Source organism: Microcaecilia unicolor, chromosome 1, assembly GCF_901765095.1.
Source record: "Microcaecilia unicolor chromosome 1, aMicUni1.1, whole genome shotgun sequence".
Taxonomy (NCBI): Eukaryota; Metazoa; Chordata; class Amphibia; order Gymnophiona; family Siphonopidae; genus Microcaecilia; species Microcaecilia unicolor.
In genome coordinates, this window is record NC_044031.1 from 212,388,496 (window position 1) to 212,403,591 (window position 15,096).

A 15,096-nucleotide genomic window follows, 5' to 3' on the forward strand; every position below is an offset into this window, starting at 1 on the left:
GACCTAGATGTCCTGGCACTATACTAGGCCCTTTCTCCTCCAGCCCCACACCAATCCATGACAGTTCAAACTGTACAAAAAAAAGTGCCCAGCTATCAAGGCCCCACCCCCTATAAAAGGTCATTCACATTTAACAAAAAAAGAGGTACTCTGTGATGGGCTCTTCACCACGGCAACAATCCCTGACGGTCCAGTGCGCCAGAGGTGACAACCCCCAAACCTAATCCATGCAAAAGTGTAAGAAAAAAAGCTGTCCACCCTCAGTAATCCCCCTGCCTTTGACCCCATCCCAAAATAAAAAGTATCAGACTCAAAAGGACCTCCCCACCTCGGCCTAAGGGACAAGTTTCTGAAAGAGACAGACATGAACTCCACTCATTCTAATTCCAGTGACACCATCTTTAACAATGCCACCAGCTAACCTCACAGAAAAATTTCTCAAAAGCTAGTTGCTAACCCATGAAATCTTTCATATTATCTAAGGGAATAAAATAATTATAGAAGCCTTTCTGTGAACAAAACAGTGTTTTATTTACAGAAACAGGCAGAAGGTATGAATGAAAGCAAGCATTGGTGAGGCACAGCTTACTTTTATGCAATACGGGGACAAATCTATAACTGTGTGCATATATTTAAGTGTCCATTCTATAAAGAAAAGCAGGTGCCTACTGTCCTTTATAGAATACAAACATAACCAGATATATTCAAGCATACATGCTTAGGCACAAGCACTTATACCATGGAGTTGTCGTGTGCACACCCAAATACCAGAGATACGCATGTAACTTCCAGTATAGTATTCTCTAGGTTACACATTTAAGTACGAATACCTCCTTTGCTCCACCCAGCCTGCCTATGTGAACTCCCACCTATAACATATTCACCCAGATATGTGCACTTTTAGAGACACTTTTACTAAGGAGTCAGGTGATAGTTCCCATCCCCAGCACATGCCAGAAAGCTACAAAAATATTTTCTATTTTTGTAGCGCCAGTGCATACCTGGAAGTAATTGGGCAATTCCGCATGCTGTCCGGTTCCCGCTGGGTTAGCATGAGAGGCCTTACTACCACCTCAATGGGTGAAGGTAAGTGCTCCCCCCCTCCCAAAATGGCCACACGGTAAGTGGTTCACTTACTGCACAGCAATTTCTTTTCAAGAAAAAAAGATAGGCTTTTACCCGTTGTGGTAAAAGGGAGCCTCAGCGTATGTGAAAAACACACATCGACGATACAGCAGGCCCTTTTTTACCGCAGCTTATTAAAAGGGCCCCTTAGAGAACAGTGCATAGGTGGGATTTTGACATTGTGGACTAGATTCTATATATGGCGCCTGAAAACTCCGCACGGTAAAGAAATATGCCGAGGCGTATTCTCTGAAGTATGTGTACGTTTTTTAGAATAGGGTTAAATTTCTGCACGATATAAAGAATACGCCAAGTGCCTGTCCACTCAACAAAACTGGTTGCGTCCATTTAGGCCATGTTTTACATGGTGCAAATCCTGATGCCTAAATTAGGCGCAGAGGGCTAAATTCTATATATACCACATAAAAAATCCACACGGAAAACATTTCTGCTTAAGTGTATTCAATAAGCGGTACCTAGATTTAGGCACGGTATATAGAATACAAGATTAGTTGATATCCTGGTGCCTAAATCTATGTGCCTTCATTTACAACAATGAAAACATGATGTAAATCCCGATGTGTAGATTTAGGCGCAGAGGGCCATATTCTATAACAGTGCGTGTATATTTTGGAATGCCCATTTCCCCACCCATAACCACACCCCTTTTTGACTGCATGCATTAAAATTTAGGCTCTCTGAATTACAAAATAAGCATAGCGATTTGAGTGCATAAATTCTAATTAGTGTCAATTAGTGCTCATTATTGCTTAAGTGCTGTTAACAACGCTGATAGGCTTGCTAAGCTAACTAAATTACAGGCACTGTTATAGAATGCTCTTGGATTTCGGCGTCGAACGCTAGGCGCGCTATATAGAATCTGGAGGTGAGAAAATTAAGATACATACCTGTAGCAGGTATTCTCCGAGGACAGCAGGCTGGATATCATCACTGATGGGTCGTCATCCGCGACGGTCCAGGAGACCAGAAGTCTAATGTCAAAACTTTAGAAAGCTTGGGAGCTGCGCGGTGACAACGCACTGTGCATGTGCAATTGACTTCCCACCGGCAACACCCGCACGCTTCCCTCAGTTAAATAAAAGGCAAAAAGATGAAGAACAACTCCAAAGGGGAGGAGGGTGGGTTGTGATGATATTCAGCCTGCTGTCCTCGGAGCATACCTGCTACAGGTATGTATCTTCATTTTCTCCGAGGACAAGCACACTGGATATCAACACTGATGGGGTATCCCTAGCACCCAGGTGCACTCAAAACAATGAACATTGGTCAATTGGGCCTCGCAATGGCGAGAACATAACTGAGATTGATATGAAAACAAACAACTAAGTGAGAGTGTAGCCTGGAACAGAACAGAAATGGGCCTAGGAGGGTGGAGTTGGATTCTAAACCCCAAACCGATTGTCGCGTCAGGTATCCTGCTGAAGGCAGTAGTGAGATGTGAATGTGTGGACAGATGACCACGTTGCAGCCTTGCAAATCTCTTCAATACAGGCTGACTTTAAATGAGCCACTGACACAGCCATAGCTCTAACATTGTGAGCCGTGACATGGCCCTCTAGAGTCAGCCTAGCTTGGGCATAAGTGAAGGAAACGCAATCTGCTAGCCAATTGGAGATGGTGCTTTTTCCGATGGCAACTCCCCTCCTGTTGGGATCAAAAGAAATAAACAACTGGGTGGACTGTCGATAGGGCTTTGTCCGCTCCACGTAAAAGGCCAATGCTCTCTTACAGTCCAAGCTATGCAACTTGTCCTCACCAGGGCGGGTATATGGATGGGGAAAAAATGTTGGCAAGACAATTGACTGGTTCAGATGGAACTCCGACACAACCTTCGGCAAGAAGTTAGGATGAGTGCGGAGGACTACTCTGTTATGATGAAAATTAAAATAAGGAGCATGGACCACCAGGGCTTGGAGCTCACTGACTCTACGAGCTGAAGTGACTGCCACCAAGAAAATGACCTTCCAAGTCAAGTACTTCAGTTGGCAGGAATTCAGTGGCTCAAAAGGAGCTTTCATCAGCTGGGTGAGAACGACGTTGAGATCCCATGACACTGGTGGAGGTTTGACAGAGGGCTTTGACAGAAGCAAACCTCTCATGAAGCGAACAACTAAAGGCTGTCCAGAGATAGGCTGACCTTCTACACGTTGATGGTAAGCATTAATTGCACTAAGATGAACCCTTACTGAGTTGGTCTTTAGACCAGACTCTGACAAGTGTAGAAGGTATTCAAGCAGGGCCCATGTAGGACAAGAAAAAGGATCTAAGGCCTTGCTGTCACACCAGACAACAAACCTCCTCCATTTAAAAGAGTAACTCTTTTTCATGGAATCTTTCCTGGAAGCAAGACTCGGGAGACACCCTCTGACAGACCTAAAGAGGCAACTTCTAAGTTCTCAACATCCAAGCCGTGAGAGCCAGAGACTGGAGGTTGGGATGTAGAAGCGACCCTTCGTTCTGAGTGATGAGGGTCGTAAAATAGCCCAATCTCCACGGTTCTTCAGAGGACAAGTCCAGAAGAAAAGGAAACCAGATCTGACGGGTCTTGCCTGAGTTTCAGCAGAGTTTTCCGTACTAAAAGTATGGGAGGATACGCATACAGAAGACCTGTCCCCCAATGTAGGAGAAAAGCATCTGACGCTAGTCTGTCGTGGGCCTGAAGCCTGGAACAGAATTGAGGGACCTTGTGATTGGACTGAGTGGCAAAAAGATCCACCGAGGGGGTGCCCCACGATCGGAAGATCTTGCAGACAACGTTCATGTTCAGTGACCACTCGTGAGGCTGCATTACTCTGCTCAACCTGTCGGCCAGACTGTTGTTTACGCCTGCCAGATACGTGGCTTGGAGAAGCATGCCATGCTGGTGTGCCCAAAGTCATATCCTGATGGCTTCCTGACACAGAGGGCGAGATCCGGTGCCCCCCCTGCTTGTTGATGTAATACATCGCAACCTGATTGTCTGTCTGAATTAGGATAATATGATTGGACAGCCGATCTCTGAAAGCCTTGAGAGAGTTCTAGATCACTCGTAATTCCAGGAGGTTGATCTGAAGACCTGTTTCCTGAAAAGACCAAACTCCTTGAGTGCGAAGCCCATCTACATGAGCTCCCCACCCTAGGAGGGATGCATCCGTCGTCAGCACTTTTTGTGGCTGAGAAATTTGGAATGGATGTCCCAAGGTCAGATTGCAGCGAATGGTCCACCACTGGAGGGAATTGCAAAAATCGGTGGAAAGATGGATGACATCCTCTAGGATCCCCTGTACCCTGACACCACTGGGAAGCTAGGGTCCATTGAGCTGATCTCATATGTAGATGTGCAATGGGAGTCACATGAACTGTGGAGGCCATGTGGCCCAGAAGCCTCAACATCTGCCAAGCTGTGATCTGTTGAGATGTTCGAGCTGAGGACACTAAGGTCAGAAGATTGTCTGCCCTTGTCTGGGGGAGAAAAGCTCGAGACGTCCTTGTGTTCAACAGAGCTCCTATGAATTCCAACTTCTGCACTGGAATCAGGTGGGACTTGGGATAATTTAAGACAAACCCCAGCAGCTCCAGCAGTTGAATAGTGATCTGCATGGATCGTAGAACTCCTGCCTCCAAGGTGTTCTTCACCAGCCAATCGTCGAGATAAGGGAACACATGCACTCCCAGTCTGCGCAGCAATGCTGCAACAACTGCCAAGCACTTTGTAAAGACCCTGGCCGCAGATGCTAGACCGAAGGGTAGTACACAGTACTGAAAGTGCTGAGTTCCCAAGCGGAATCAAAGGTACTTCCTGTGAGCTGGAAGCACCGAGATGTGAGTATAGGCATCCTTTAAGTCCAGAGAGCATAGCCAATCGTTTTCCTGAATCATGGGAAGAAGGGTGCCCAGGGAAAGCATCCTGAACTTTTCTCGGACCAGATATTTGTTCAGGGCCCTTAGGTCAAGGATGGGACGCATCCCCCCTGTTTTCTTTTGCACAAGGAAGTACCTGGAATAGAATCCCAGCCCTTCTTCCCTGGTGGTACAAGTTCGACCGCATTGGCCTTTAGAAGGGCGGAGAGTTCCTCTGCAAGTACCTGCTTGTGCTGAGAGCTTAAGGATTGAGCTCCCGGTGGGCAATTTGGAGGTTTGGATTCCAGATTGAGAGTGTATCCTAACCGGGCTATTTGAAGAACCCACCTGTCGGAGGTTATAAGAGGCCACCTTTGGTGAAAAAAAATCAACCTCTCCCCAACAGGCAGATCGTCCGGCACGGATACTTTGACTGCAGCTATGCTGCTCTGGAGACAGTCAAAAGCCCATCCCCTGCTTTTGCTGGGGAGCCAGAGGGGCCTTAGGCGCACGCCTCTGACGAGAGCGAGCCTACTGGAAGCAAGCCGGAACAGGCTGTCGAGAGGAAGGAGTGTACCTACGCCTATTATAGGAATAGGGAGCACTCCTCCTTCCTCCAAAAAACCTCCTAGTGGAGGAGGTAGTAGCAGAAGGTGTCTGGCAAGAGAGAGAATCCATCGCATCATGATGCTTCTTGAGGGTATCGACCATATCCTCAACCTTCTCTCCAAATAGATTATCCCCCCGGCAAGGAACATCCGCCATTCGCTGCTGGGTCTTCTTATCCAGGTCCCTGAGCAGCTACTCGGGATGTGGCATCAAAAATGTCATAAGCTCCCCTGGCCAGGAATTAGCGACACACCTTCTGCTGCCTGACCACCTGGTGAAAAGGTTCAGCAAGCTCCGGGGGGAGAACTTCAACTAAACTGGACAGTTGCTTCACCGAGTTCAGTAAGTGAATGCTGGTGTACAGCTGGGTATGTTTGGATCTTGGCGGCGAGCATTCCCGCCTGATACGTACGCCGCCCAAAAGAATCCAAGGTCCTAGACTCTCTGCCTGGGGACGCCGAGGCATAGTCTCTAGCACTCTTGGCTCTTCTGAGAGCGGAGTGCACCACCATAGAATCGTGAGGCACTTGGGCCTTCGCCATCACAGGCTCACCATGGACTCCGTACTGGGACTCGGACTTCTTGCTGACAACTGAATTAGAGAGAGAGCAAGACCAATTCCGCAACAACGCTTCCCTGAGCGTATTGTGCAGGGGGGCCGTTGCAACCTCTGCAGGTGGAGAAGGATAATCCAGGGCCTCCAGCATCTCAGCCCTGGGCTCATCCACAGCCTCCATGGGAAGTGGAATGTCCTTATAGATTTCCCGCACAAAAGATAAAAAAGTAAGGCTCTCAGGTGGAGACTGCCTAACTTCAACAGGTGGAGTAACATAGTAACATAGTAGATGACAGCAGAAAAAGACCTGCATGGTCCATCCAGTCTGCCCACAAGATAAATTCATATGTGTATACCTTACCTTGATTTGTGCCTGCCTTATTCAGGGCACAGACCATACAAATCTGCCCAGCAGTACTTCCCGCCTCCCAACCACCAGTCCCGCCTCCCATCACCGGCTCTGGCACAGACCGTATAAGTCTGCCCTCCGCTATCCTCGCCTCCCAACCACCAACCCCTCTTCCTCCCACCTGCTCCACCACCCAATTTCGGCTAAGTTTCTGAGGATCCATTCCTTCTGCACAGGATTCCTTTATGTATATCCCACGCATGTTTGAATTCCGTTACCGTTTTCATCTCCACCACCTCCCACGGGAGGGCATTCCAAGCATCCACCACCCTCTCTGTGAAAAAATATTTTCTGACAACTTTCCTGAGTCTGCCCCCCTTCAACCTCATTTCATGTCCTCTCATTCTACCGCCTTCCCATCTCTGGAAAAGATTTGTTTGCGGATTAATACCTTTCAAATATTTGAACGTCTGTATCATATCACCCCTGTTCTTCCTTTCCTCCAGGGTATACATGTTCAAGTCAGCAAGTCTCTCTTCATACGTCTTGAAACGCAAATGCCATACCATTCTCGTAGCTTTTCTTTGCACCGCTTCCATTTTTTTAACATCCTTCGCAAGGTATGGCCTCCAAAACTGAACACAATACTCCAGGTGGGGCCTCACCGACGACTTGTACAGGGGCATCAACACTTCCTTTCTTCTGCTGATCACACCTCTCTCTATACAGCCTAGCAACCTTCTCGCTACGGCCACCGCCTTGTCACACTGTTTCGTCACCTTCAGATCCTCGGATACTTTCACCCCAAGATCCCTCTCCCCCTCAGTACCTATCAGACTCTCACCGCCTAACACATAAGTCTCTCTTGGGTTTCTACTCCCTAAGTGCATCACTTTGCATTTCTTCGCATTGAATTTTAATTGCCAAACCTTAGACCATTCTTCTAGCTTCCTCAGATCCTTTTTCATGCTTTCCACTCCCTCCCGGGTGTCCACTCTGTTGCAAATCTTAGTATCATCCGCAAATAGGCAAACTTTATCTTCTAACCCTTCGGCATTGTCACTCACAAATATATTGAACAGAATCGGCCCCAGCACCGATCCCTGAGGCACTCCACTACTCACCTTTCCCTCCTCCGAGCGAACTCCATTTACCACCACCCTCTGTCGTCTGTCCGTCAACCAGTTCCTAATCCAGTTCACCACTTCGGGACCTATCTTCAGCCCATCGAGTTTATTTAAGAGCCTCCTTTGGGGAACCGTGTCAAAAGCTTTGCTAAAATCTAAGTAGATTACGTCTATAGCATGTCGATGATTCAATTCTGCAGTTACCCAATCAAAGAATTCAATGAGATTCGTTTGGCACGATTTCCCTCTGGTAAAACCATGTTGTCTCGGATCTTGCAGCTTATTAGCTTCCAGGAAATTCACTATCCTTTCCTTCAGCATCGCTTCCATTACTTTTCCAATAACTGAAGTGAGGCTTACCGGCCTGTAGTTTCCAGCTTCTTCCCTATCGCCACTTTTGTGAAGAGGGACCACCTCTGCCATTCTCCAATCCCTCGGAACCTCTCCCTTCTCCAACGATTTATTAAACAATTCTTTAAGAGGACCCGCCAGAACCTCTCTGAGCTCCCTCAATATTCTGGGGTGGATCCCGTCCGGATCCATGGCTTTGTCCACCTTTAGCTTTACAAGTTGTGGATACACACTCTCTTCCGTGAACGGTGCTCTATCCACTCCATTATAGGGGTGTACTTTTACCAGTCCCTTGTGGTCCTTCTCCAGGATTTTCTTCAGTGAAAACAGAACAAAAGTATCTATTTAGCAAATTGGCTTTTTCTTCATCATTATCTACATAGCGTTTCGCTGTTATCTTTTAGTCTCACAATTCCCTTTTTAGTCATTCTCCTTTCACTAATATACCTGAAGAAATTTTTGTCGTCCCTCCTTACATTTCTAGCCATTTGTTCTTCCGCTTGCGCCTTCGCCAGACGTACCTCTCTCTTGGCTTCTTTCAGTTTCATCCGGTATTCCTCCCCGTGTTCCTCTTCTTGAGGTTTTTTATATTTCTGGAATGCCTACTCTTTAGCCTTTATTTTCTCAGCCACTTGCTTGGAGAACCATATCGGTTTCCTTTTTCTCTTGCTTTTATTTACTCTCCTTACATAAAGGTCTGTGGCCCTATTTATTACTTCTTTCAGCCTGGACCACTGTCCTTCCACTTCTTGTACGTCCTCTCAGCCCATCAGCTCCTTCCTCAGGTATTCCCTCATTTTACTAAAGTCAGCACGCTTGAAATCCAGGACTGAGTTTAGAGTGGCTGCCCTCCACTTCAGCTGTCATATCAAACCAAACCGTTTGATGGTCGCTGCTTCCCAGGTGTGCACCCACTCGGACATTTGACACACTATCCCCATTTGTGAGCACCAGATCCAGCGTCGCTCCCTCCCTCGTGGGTTCCGTTACAATTTGTCTGAGCAGAGCACTTTGGAAAGCATCCACGATCTCTCTACTTATTTCCGATTTCGCAAACGGAACCTTCCAATCTACATCCGGCAGATTGAAAGCCCACAGGAGTCTTCCTCCGAAAAATACCTGGGGTCTTCCTCTTCTCCCCATGAATGCTCCTCTTCGGTATCAGACAGAAGCTCTCGAAGAGCAGCCCGAACCCGAGCCTGTCTCAACTTAGAGGATCAACGTCCTCGTGGGGGATGCCGAAAACTCGACCCCTGCCTGAACTCCGGCGAAGCTTCCTCCACCGATGTCGAGGGAGAGTCGACCTGGGTGGTAACCGGCTCCGGTACCACAAGCGGCACAGAGGGCGGGCACCTCCTCACAGGAGATGGGCCAGACGCCGTCTCAGCAGTAGGTATGGGAGGCACAAGCACCACCGGTACGGAAGCAGATCGACAAAGAAGTTCTGGTATAATGGCCCGGAGACGTTCATCAGAGCTGCCATCGGTAAAAGCTGTGGGGCCAGTGCAGGAGTCAGTGCCAGAATCTGAGGGGGTTCGAGAGCCGGTACCAGGCTGCCGGACGACCGACGCATCGGCACCTCCTGAATGGAGGGTGAGCGGTCCTCCCGGCGCCGACGCTTCTCAGGTGCCGACTCCCTCGGCTCCCCGGAGCTCTTGGTACCATGTCTAGAAGATAGATGGCGATGCTTCCTAGCCTTCGCCTGTCATCGACACTCCTCGGTACTGATGAGGACGTGGAATCCTCACGCCTCCTCGGGGCCGGGTCCGACGAAGGTCGGTCATGAGGGGCCTGCATAGCAGTAGGCCTCGAGACGGGTGGAGACCCACTTGATGCCTCGCTGCTCCCAGCTCAAAGTGGTCTCTCGGAAGCCATTACCTGGACTCTCGGTGCTGCCTCCCTAGACGTCGAAGGACCAGACCGATCTGAAAAAAGCCTCTCGCACTGAGTCTCTCAAGCCACCTGGGTCTTTTTTTTTCATCAACTTACACATCTTGCAAGCAGCTGGAAGATGATCGGCCCCAAGGCACTGGAGACACCACGCGTGAGGGTTGGTAGACGAGATGGTCCAGTTGTAGCGAGTACAACGCTTGAAGCCGCTGGGAGTCCTCATTGACATGGGCGAGAAAATAGCGGCCGCAAAATCAAACAGCTCGATGGTGCCACTTAAAAAGGCACAAAAAGAGGAGGAAAAAAAGACGCGGCCGAGCGGCCTAAAGGCGGCCGCAACGAAAAATAAAGGAAACTTTGAAAAATGAGAAAAAAAACTAAAAATTAAGGGAAAAACTACTTTTTTATTATTATTATTATTATCTTGAAGTAAACTAATTGAAAAGAAAGAAAAAGACGCGATACACGTGGAAAAAACTATCTCCTGGGCGAAAACCAACGAGGAGCAGTGAATAAACACCACTCCGCAGTCGCAGAGCAAAAGAAACTGAGGGAAGCGTGCGGGTGTCGCCGGCGGGAAGTCACTTGCACATGCGCAGTGCATTGTCGCCACGCGCGCCTCTCAGCTCCCGAACTTTCTAAAGTTTTGACGTTAGACTTCCGGTCTTCTGGGCTGTCGCAGAGAACGACCCATCAGTGATGATATCCAGCCTGCTTGCCCTCAAAGAAAGTATCCTATAATAGTGTGCATAGATTTGGGAAACGCCCATGACCCATCCATTCCATGCCCATAACCACATCCCTTTTCAACTATGTGCCTTAGAATTTACATGCACCACATTACAGAATGCACTTAGTGAGTTCTGCATGTAAAGTTTAATGCCAATTAGTGCTAATTACTTGTTAAAATAATTAACAGCACTGATTAGGTAGTTAACCAATTAAGTTACGCACATTGTTATAGAATACACTGATTTCCACATGGAAATTATGGCACGATATATAGAATCCAGGGGTGTATGCCTATGTGCACTCATATATGCCGTTATTGTCCTCATTTGTGTGTGAGAATGTTAGTGCTTATTTTATAGAATTACTTCCTATATGTATATGCCTTCCAAACAGAAGAAGCTGGGTAGAACTGGGGTGGGATTAGCAAGTACTTGCACAAACAGAGAGGAATAATTTTGTGCAGCACCTTTCTAGAGGGCTAGAAAGTCTATAGGTACACGTTTTCATAAAATTCTGATATCCAACTCTGAATCCTTAAGCAATAGGGATGTGCATTCATTTGAAATAATGTTTCCCTTGAAATTTCATATTACTTCTAACTTGAAATGACAGGAAGAACCCCTATAATGACAGGTTTCTTTTCAGCATTACAAAAAAAAAAAAATCTTGGTATAATCTTCTGAAACCATTCTAATGGATATAATTTTTTTTCTTCAAACCACACTACATAAAATGTTGCTACTGAGGTAACTGCTGACACCTTATCATTATACCATGTCTCTGTTCATAAACTTTCCCACAAATCAAAAATAATTCTTGGTCAACGTTATCCTTATAGCCTCAATAAAAATTTCAGCCAAAATTCTAAGTGAGGTTTGCATCTGAGACAATAAATCTCTGATTACCAGAAACACTTATCTTCTGCATACATGTACAAAAACATACTGTATCAAAAGCCATGTATTTCAGTAAATATGCAATTTCCTCCAGTGTTCAAAAACAGACAGGATCTCTCTCATATATAAAAATGATCTTCTTTAGCCAACATTTCAGAAAAATGTTTACAATTTCAATAACTGTTCAAGAATAGAACATCATGTAGATACCATTGGTCTCCAAATTTTTATGCATCTTTAGTAATGTGTAAATATAAATGGCTCTTTATGCAAAGGATTTATGCTCCTGAGAGTTATGTTCATAAATAAGCTTCTTTGAAAATTTACTCAGAAGGAATTCTGAGAAAAGTGGAAGCCTCACTGGGTAGGTGAAAGTTACTTTGCTGGGAGATTTAGAGCAGCCTTTTAGAAAGGACATCCAACTCAGAATATGGACATCCATTTCTCACGTATTTTAGAACAAGATCTGTTGACATACAGCCTATTCTAAAATATACTAAAAAATGGATGTCCAAGCACTGAACAATTACTTAACAAGCTGAAATGTCAAAAATTTAAATGGGGCATAAAGTCAGGCATAGTAGTGCAGAAACAAAAGTTATTTAAAAAGTGTTGTGATTAAGGTTTATTTTCTTGTTTTACTCCTCTTCCTTGTGGCAAGATAATGCCAGTATATCAATAACATAACATCAGTAGTAGTCACTTCCTCTTCTTGTTCCATATAAGCCAGTGCAGCCTCAATTGCCTTGACCCCTTCACTACAACTGGTGGTCACAGTTTTATCTAGTCCATATGCATGCTCCTCGCAGTTGTCTTTATCATCACAATCATCTTCGTTCTCACCCCCATTCAATGCAGTTATCACATCACTATCTGTTAGTTCTTCTAGCTCATCATACTGCAAAATTCCTTTTATGTCATCTTCACAAGCATTCTCACAGCCCGATATTTCTTGTAACAAGGACGATTATCATCATCTTCCTCGGCAGCATATTTAGTGTCATCTCCCTTTACATTTTGATCTTCATAAAGTAAATTCTCTATGATCTTGTTAGGGTTTGTGGTTCAATTTTATCCCATGATTGAGAAATCTAGTAAACATCATCTTTAATGTTCACTTTCTTTAGCATTTTTAACATTCCTTTTCCATCGTCCAATGCACAAAGAAACATTATTAGAACCTTATGACAATATATATTTTTTTTTAATTTTTTTTATTTTTATTTTATTTATTCATTTCAATATATATACAAGCATAATATCTTGCTTACAGATAAAGACGATTTAGTATCTTGGTAAATTTCTTAAAAATACATCAAAAAAGAAAAGAAAGGAAAAATTATATTAACAAGAAGAACATTTCTCATCTATAGTCCACAATATTGGGGAGAATTATCACAATTTTCAGGAAAATAATTCAATTTTTGAAGACAACTTCAAAATCTAACAAATGGAGGCTGATTTAAGCGTACCAAGCAATATACATTATTTATGGGGTTGAAGTTATTAATGTTCCTGATAATGGAGGTTGTAAGTCTTTCAGCTTTGTCTGCAAAAAAGAGTTTAATTGATTAGCCTCAAGAAATACATATTTAATTGAATTGAGTTTTATCACGCACTTGCAGGGAAAGTTCAGCCAAAACAAAGCTCCAAGTTGTATTGCCTTAGGTCTCAGTTTCAGAAATTCCTGTCTTTTCTTTTGGGTATTTCTTGAGACATCCGGATACATTCTGATTTTGCAGCCTAGGAAATCAGGTCTCTTATTCAGGAAAAATTGTTTGAGTATCCAGTCTCTGTCCGGTTAGAGTATGAAAATCACTTTAAGCGTTGCAGTTGTTAAACCCTCATTGTCTCCTTCAATAATCTGAGTCAAATTTAAATCCAGTGGTTGAGCTTTAACCTCCTCACTTTGTAAAGAATCTTTCTTGCGAAACGGTTCTATATAGAAAATCTTTGAAATAGGTGGATGTGTTTTTTCTGGGATTTTTAAAGCTTCTATTAAATACTGCTTGAAAGTTATCAATGGGGAAATAGCAACTTGCTTAGGAAAATTTATCAGCCTGATGGCATTTGAACGTTGGTAGTTCTCTAGTACTTCAATCCTATTTTGAAGATACATATTCTCGTTAATTAAATTTATTTGTATTTGTTGAGAGTTTTTAATTGCAGAAGAGTTAGTTTCAACTTCCTTGCCCACAGATTTTAACATCATGTCCATTTCAGTAATCCTTTCATTATCTAACGGGAATTTCTTATTTAACTGAGTAAATTGTTGAGTAAATGAGGCTTCTAAGCCTACAAGCGCTTCCCAAATATTATCCAACGTTATTTGTTGAGGTTTGTCAGGTAAAAACGACTTACTTGAGAAATCAGTTATGAGGGTTGTAGGCAGAGCTGATTGACCTCCTACTGCTCCAAGTTCTTCCACAGGGACAACTTCTCCTCTCTTCACTTCTGCGTTCTCCACAGAAGGATTCCTCGGCTTCTCAGGCGTCGACTCAGGGCCCGTGCCAGAAAACCCCGTCGCGACTTGTGCACCAAGGGGACTCTGGTCCGAAATCGACGTCGTAGCCGGCATGGGAGGAGGAAGCCTCATTTCGGGGCTGAAAGATATCTCATGTTCAAGCTGGGGGAATGGGAGACCTCTCCCTAGTCCCTCAAGCAGCGAAGCAGTCCCCGTCGATGTGCCCGGTAAAAGGAAGTGATCCATCGTTCCGACTCTAGGTAAGGAGGGAGTAACGGGGCTTGCTCGCGCTTTACCTCTCCTTTTAGGCATATTATTTAAAGTTTCAAAGTAGTCAAAGGCAAAATTATTCCAGGAGTAGAGCGGATAGCAGCGGAGCTACCTTCCTTACGTCTTACTCGGCCGCCATCTTGGAATCTCCCCCAGGCAATATATATTTTTCTTTTAAGTATTCCCTGGTCCACTGTCTGACACAATATAACATGACATTGGATATCTGACTAATGTCAGAACTTCTCAATTCATCCTCGTCAGGATGAGATGGTGCATTATCAATGAGAATGATTGCTTTCCTAGGCAGGTTTTTCCATTTCAAAAGCTTTTCTACTGATGGAACAAATTTACTGAAAAACCAGCTACAGAAAATGTGTCCATCCAGGCGTTCTTCTGGCTCTTATAGGAGACTTGAAGTGCAGAAGGAACCTGTTTTTTTGTGTTTGTTTGTTTTTAAACCACCTTGGATTTTTCAATTTTCCAATAAGAGTGAGTTGCAATTTATGTTTATTAGTTGCATTACTACAGGCTAGAATGATCATGCTTTCTTTAACCTGTTTATAACTGGGAGCTGAAGCTTCGTGCCATGACACACGAGTTCTTGCTGGCAACATTTTAAAATTTAACCTAGTTTCATCTCAATTGTATATCTGCTCCCTTGATACTCCTCCTTTTTCAATAAGATGATGAAATTTTGTTTTGAATCTGACAAATTCCTCAGAATCTGCTGACAGTTTTCACCAGAATTATTGAGCTGTCTTATTCTATATCTTTTTCCCCCAGTGATCAGATCAACTCACACTAGCAATGAAGTCAGTGTCACCTTCAGTAAATTCCTTTAAAAAAACAAACAAAACCGTAGCTTTCTCTCTTGCAATATAGGG

At 44.6% G+C, this 15,096-nt stretch overlaps 1 protein-coding gene across 1 annotated transcript in view; it reads right to left on the reverse strand.

Annotated features, from left to right (window-relative positions):
• The window catches only part of NME8 (NME/NM23 family member 8), a 405,852-nt gene that overhangs the window by 228,551 nt on the left and 162,205 nt on the right, over positions 1-15,096 (reverse strand). The window contains exon 10 of the mRNA XM_030207906.1: positions 12,179-12,373. Coding sequence (XP_030063766.1) covers positions 12,179-12,373 — 195 coding nt within the window. The remainder of the gene's footprint in view (positions 1-12,178; positions 12,374-15,096) is intronic.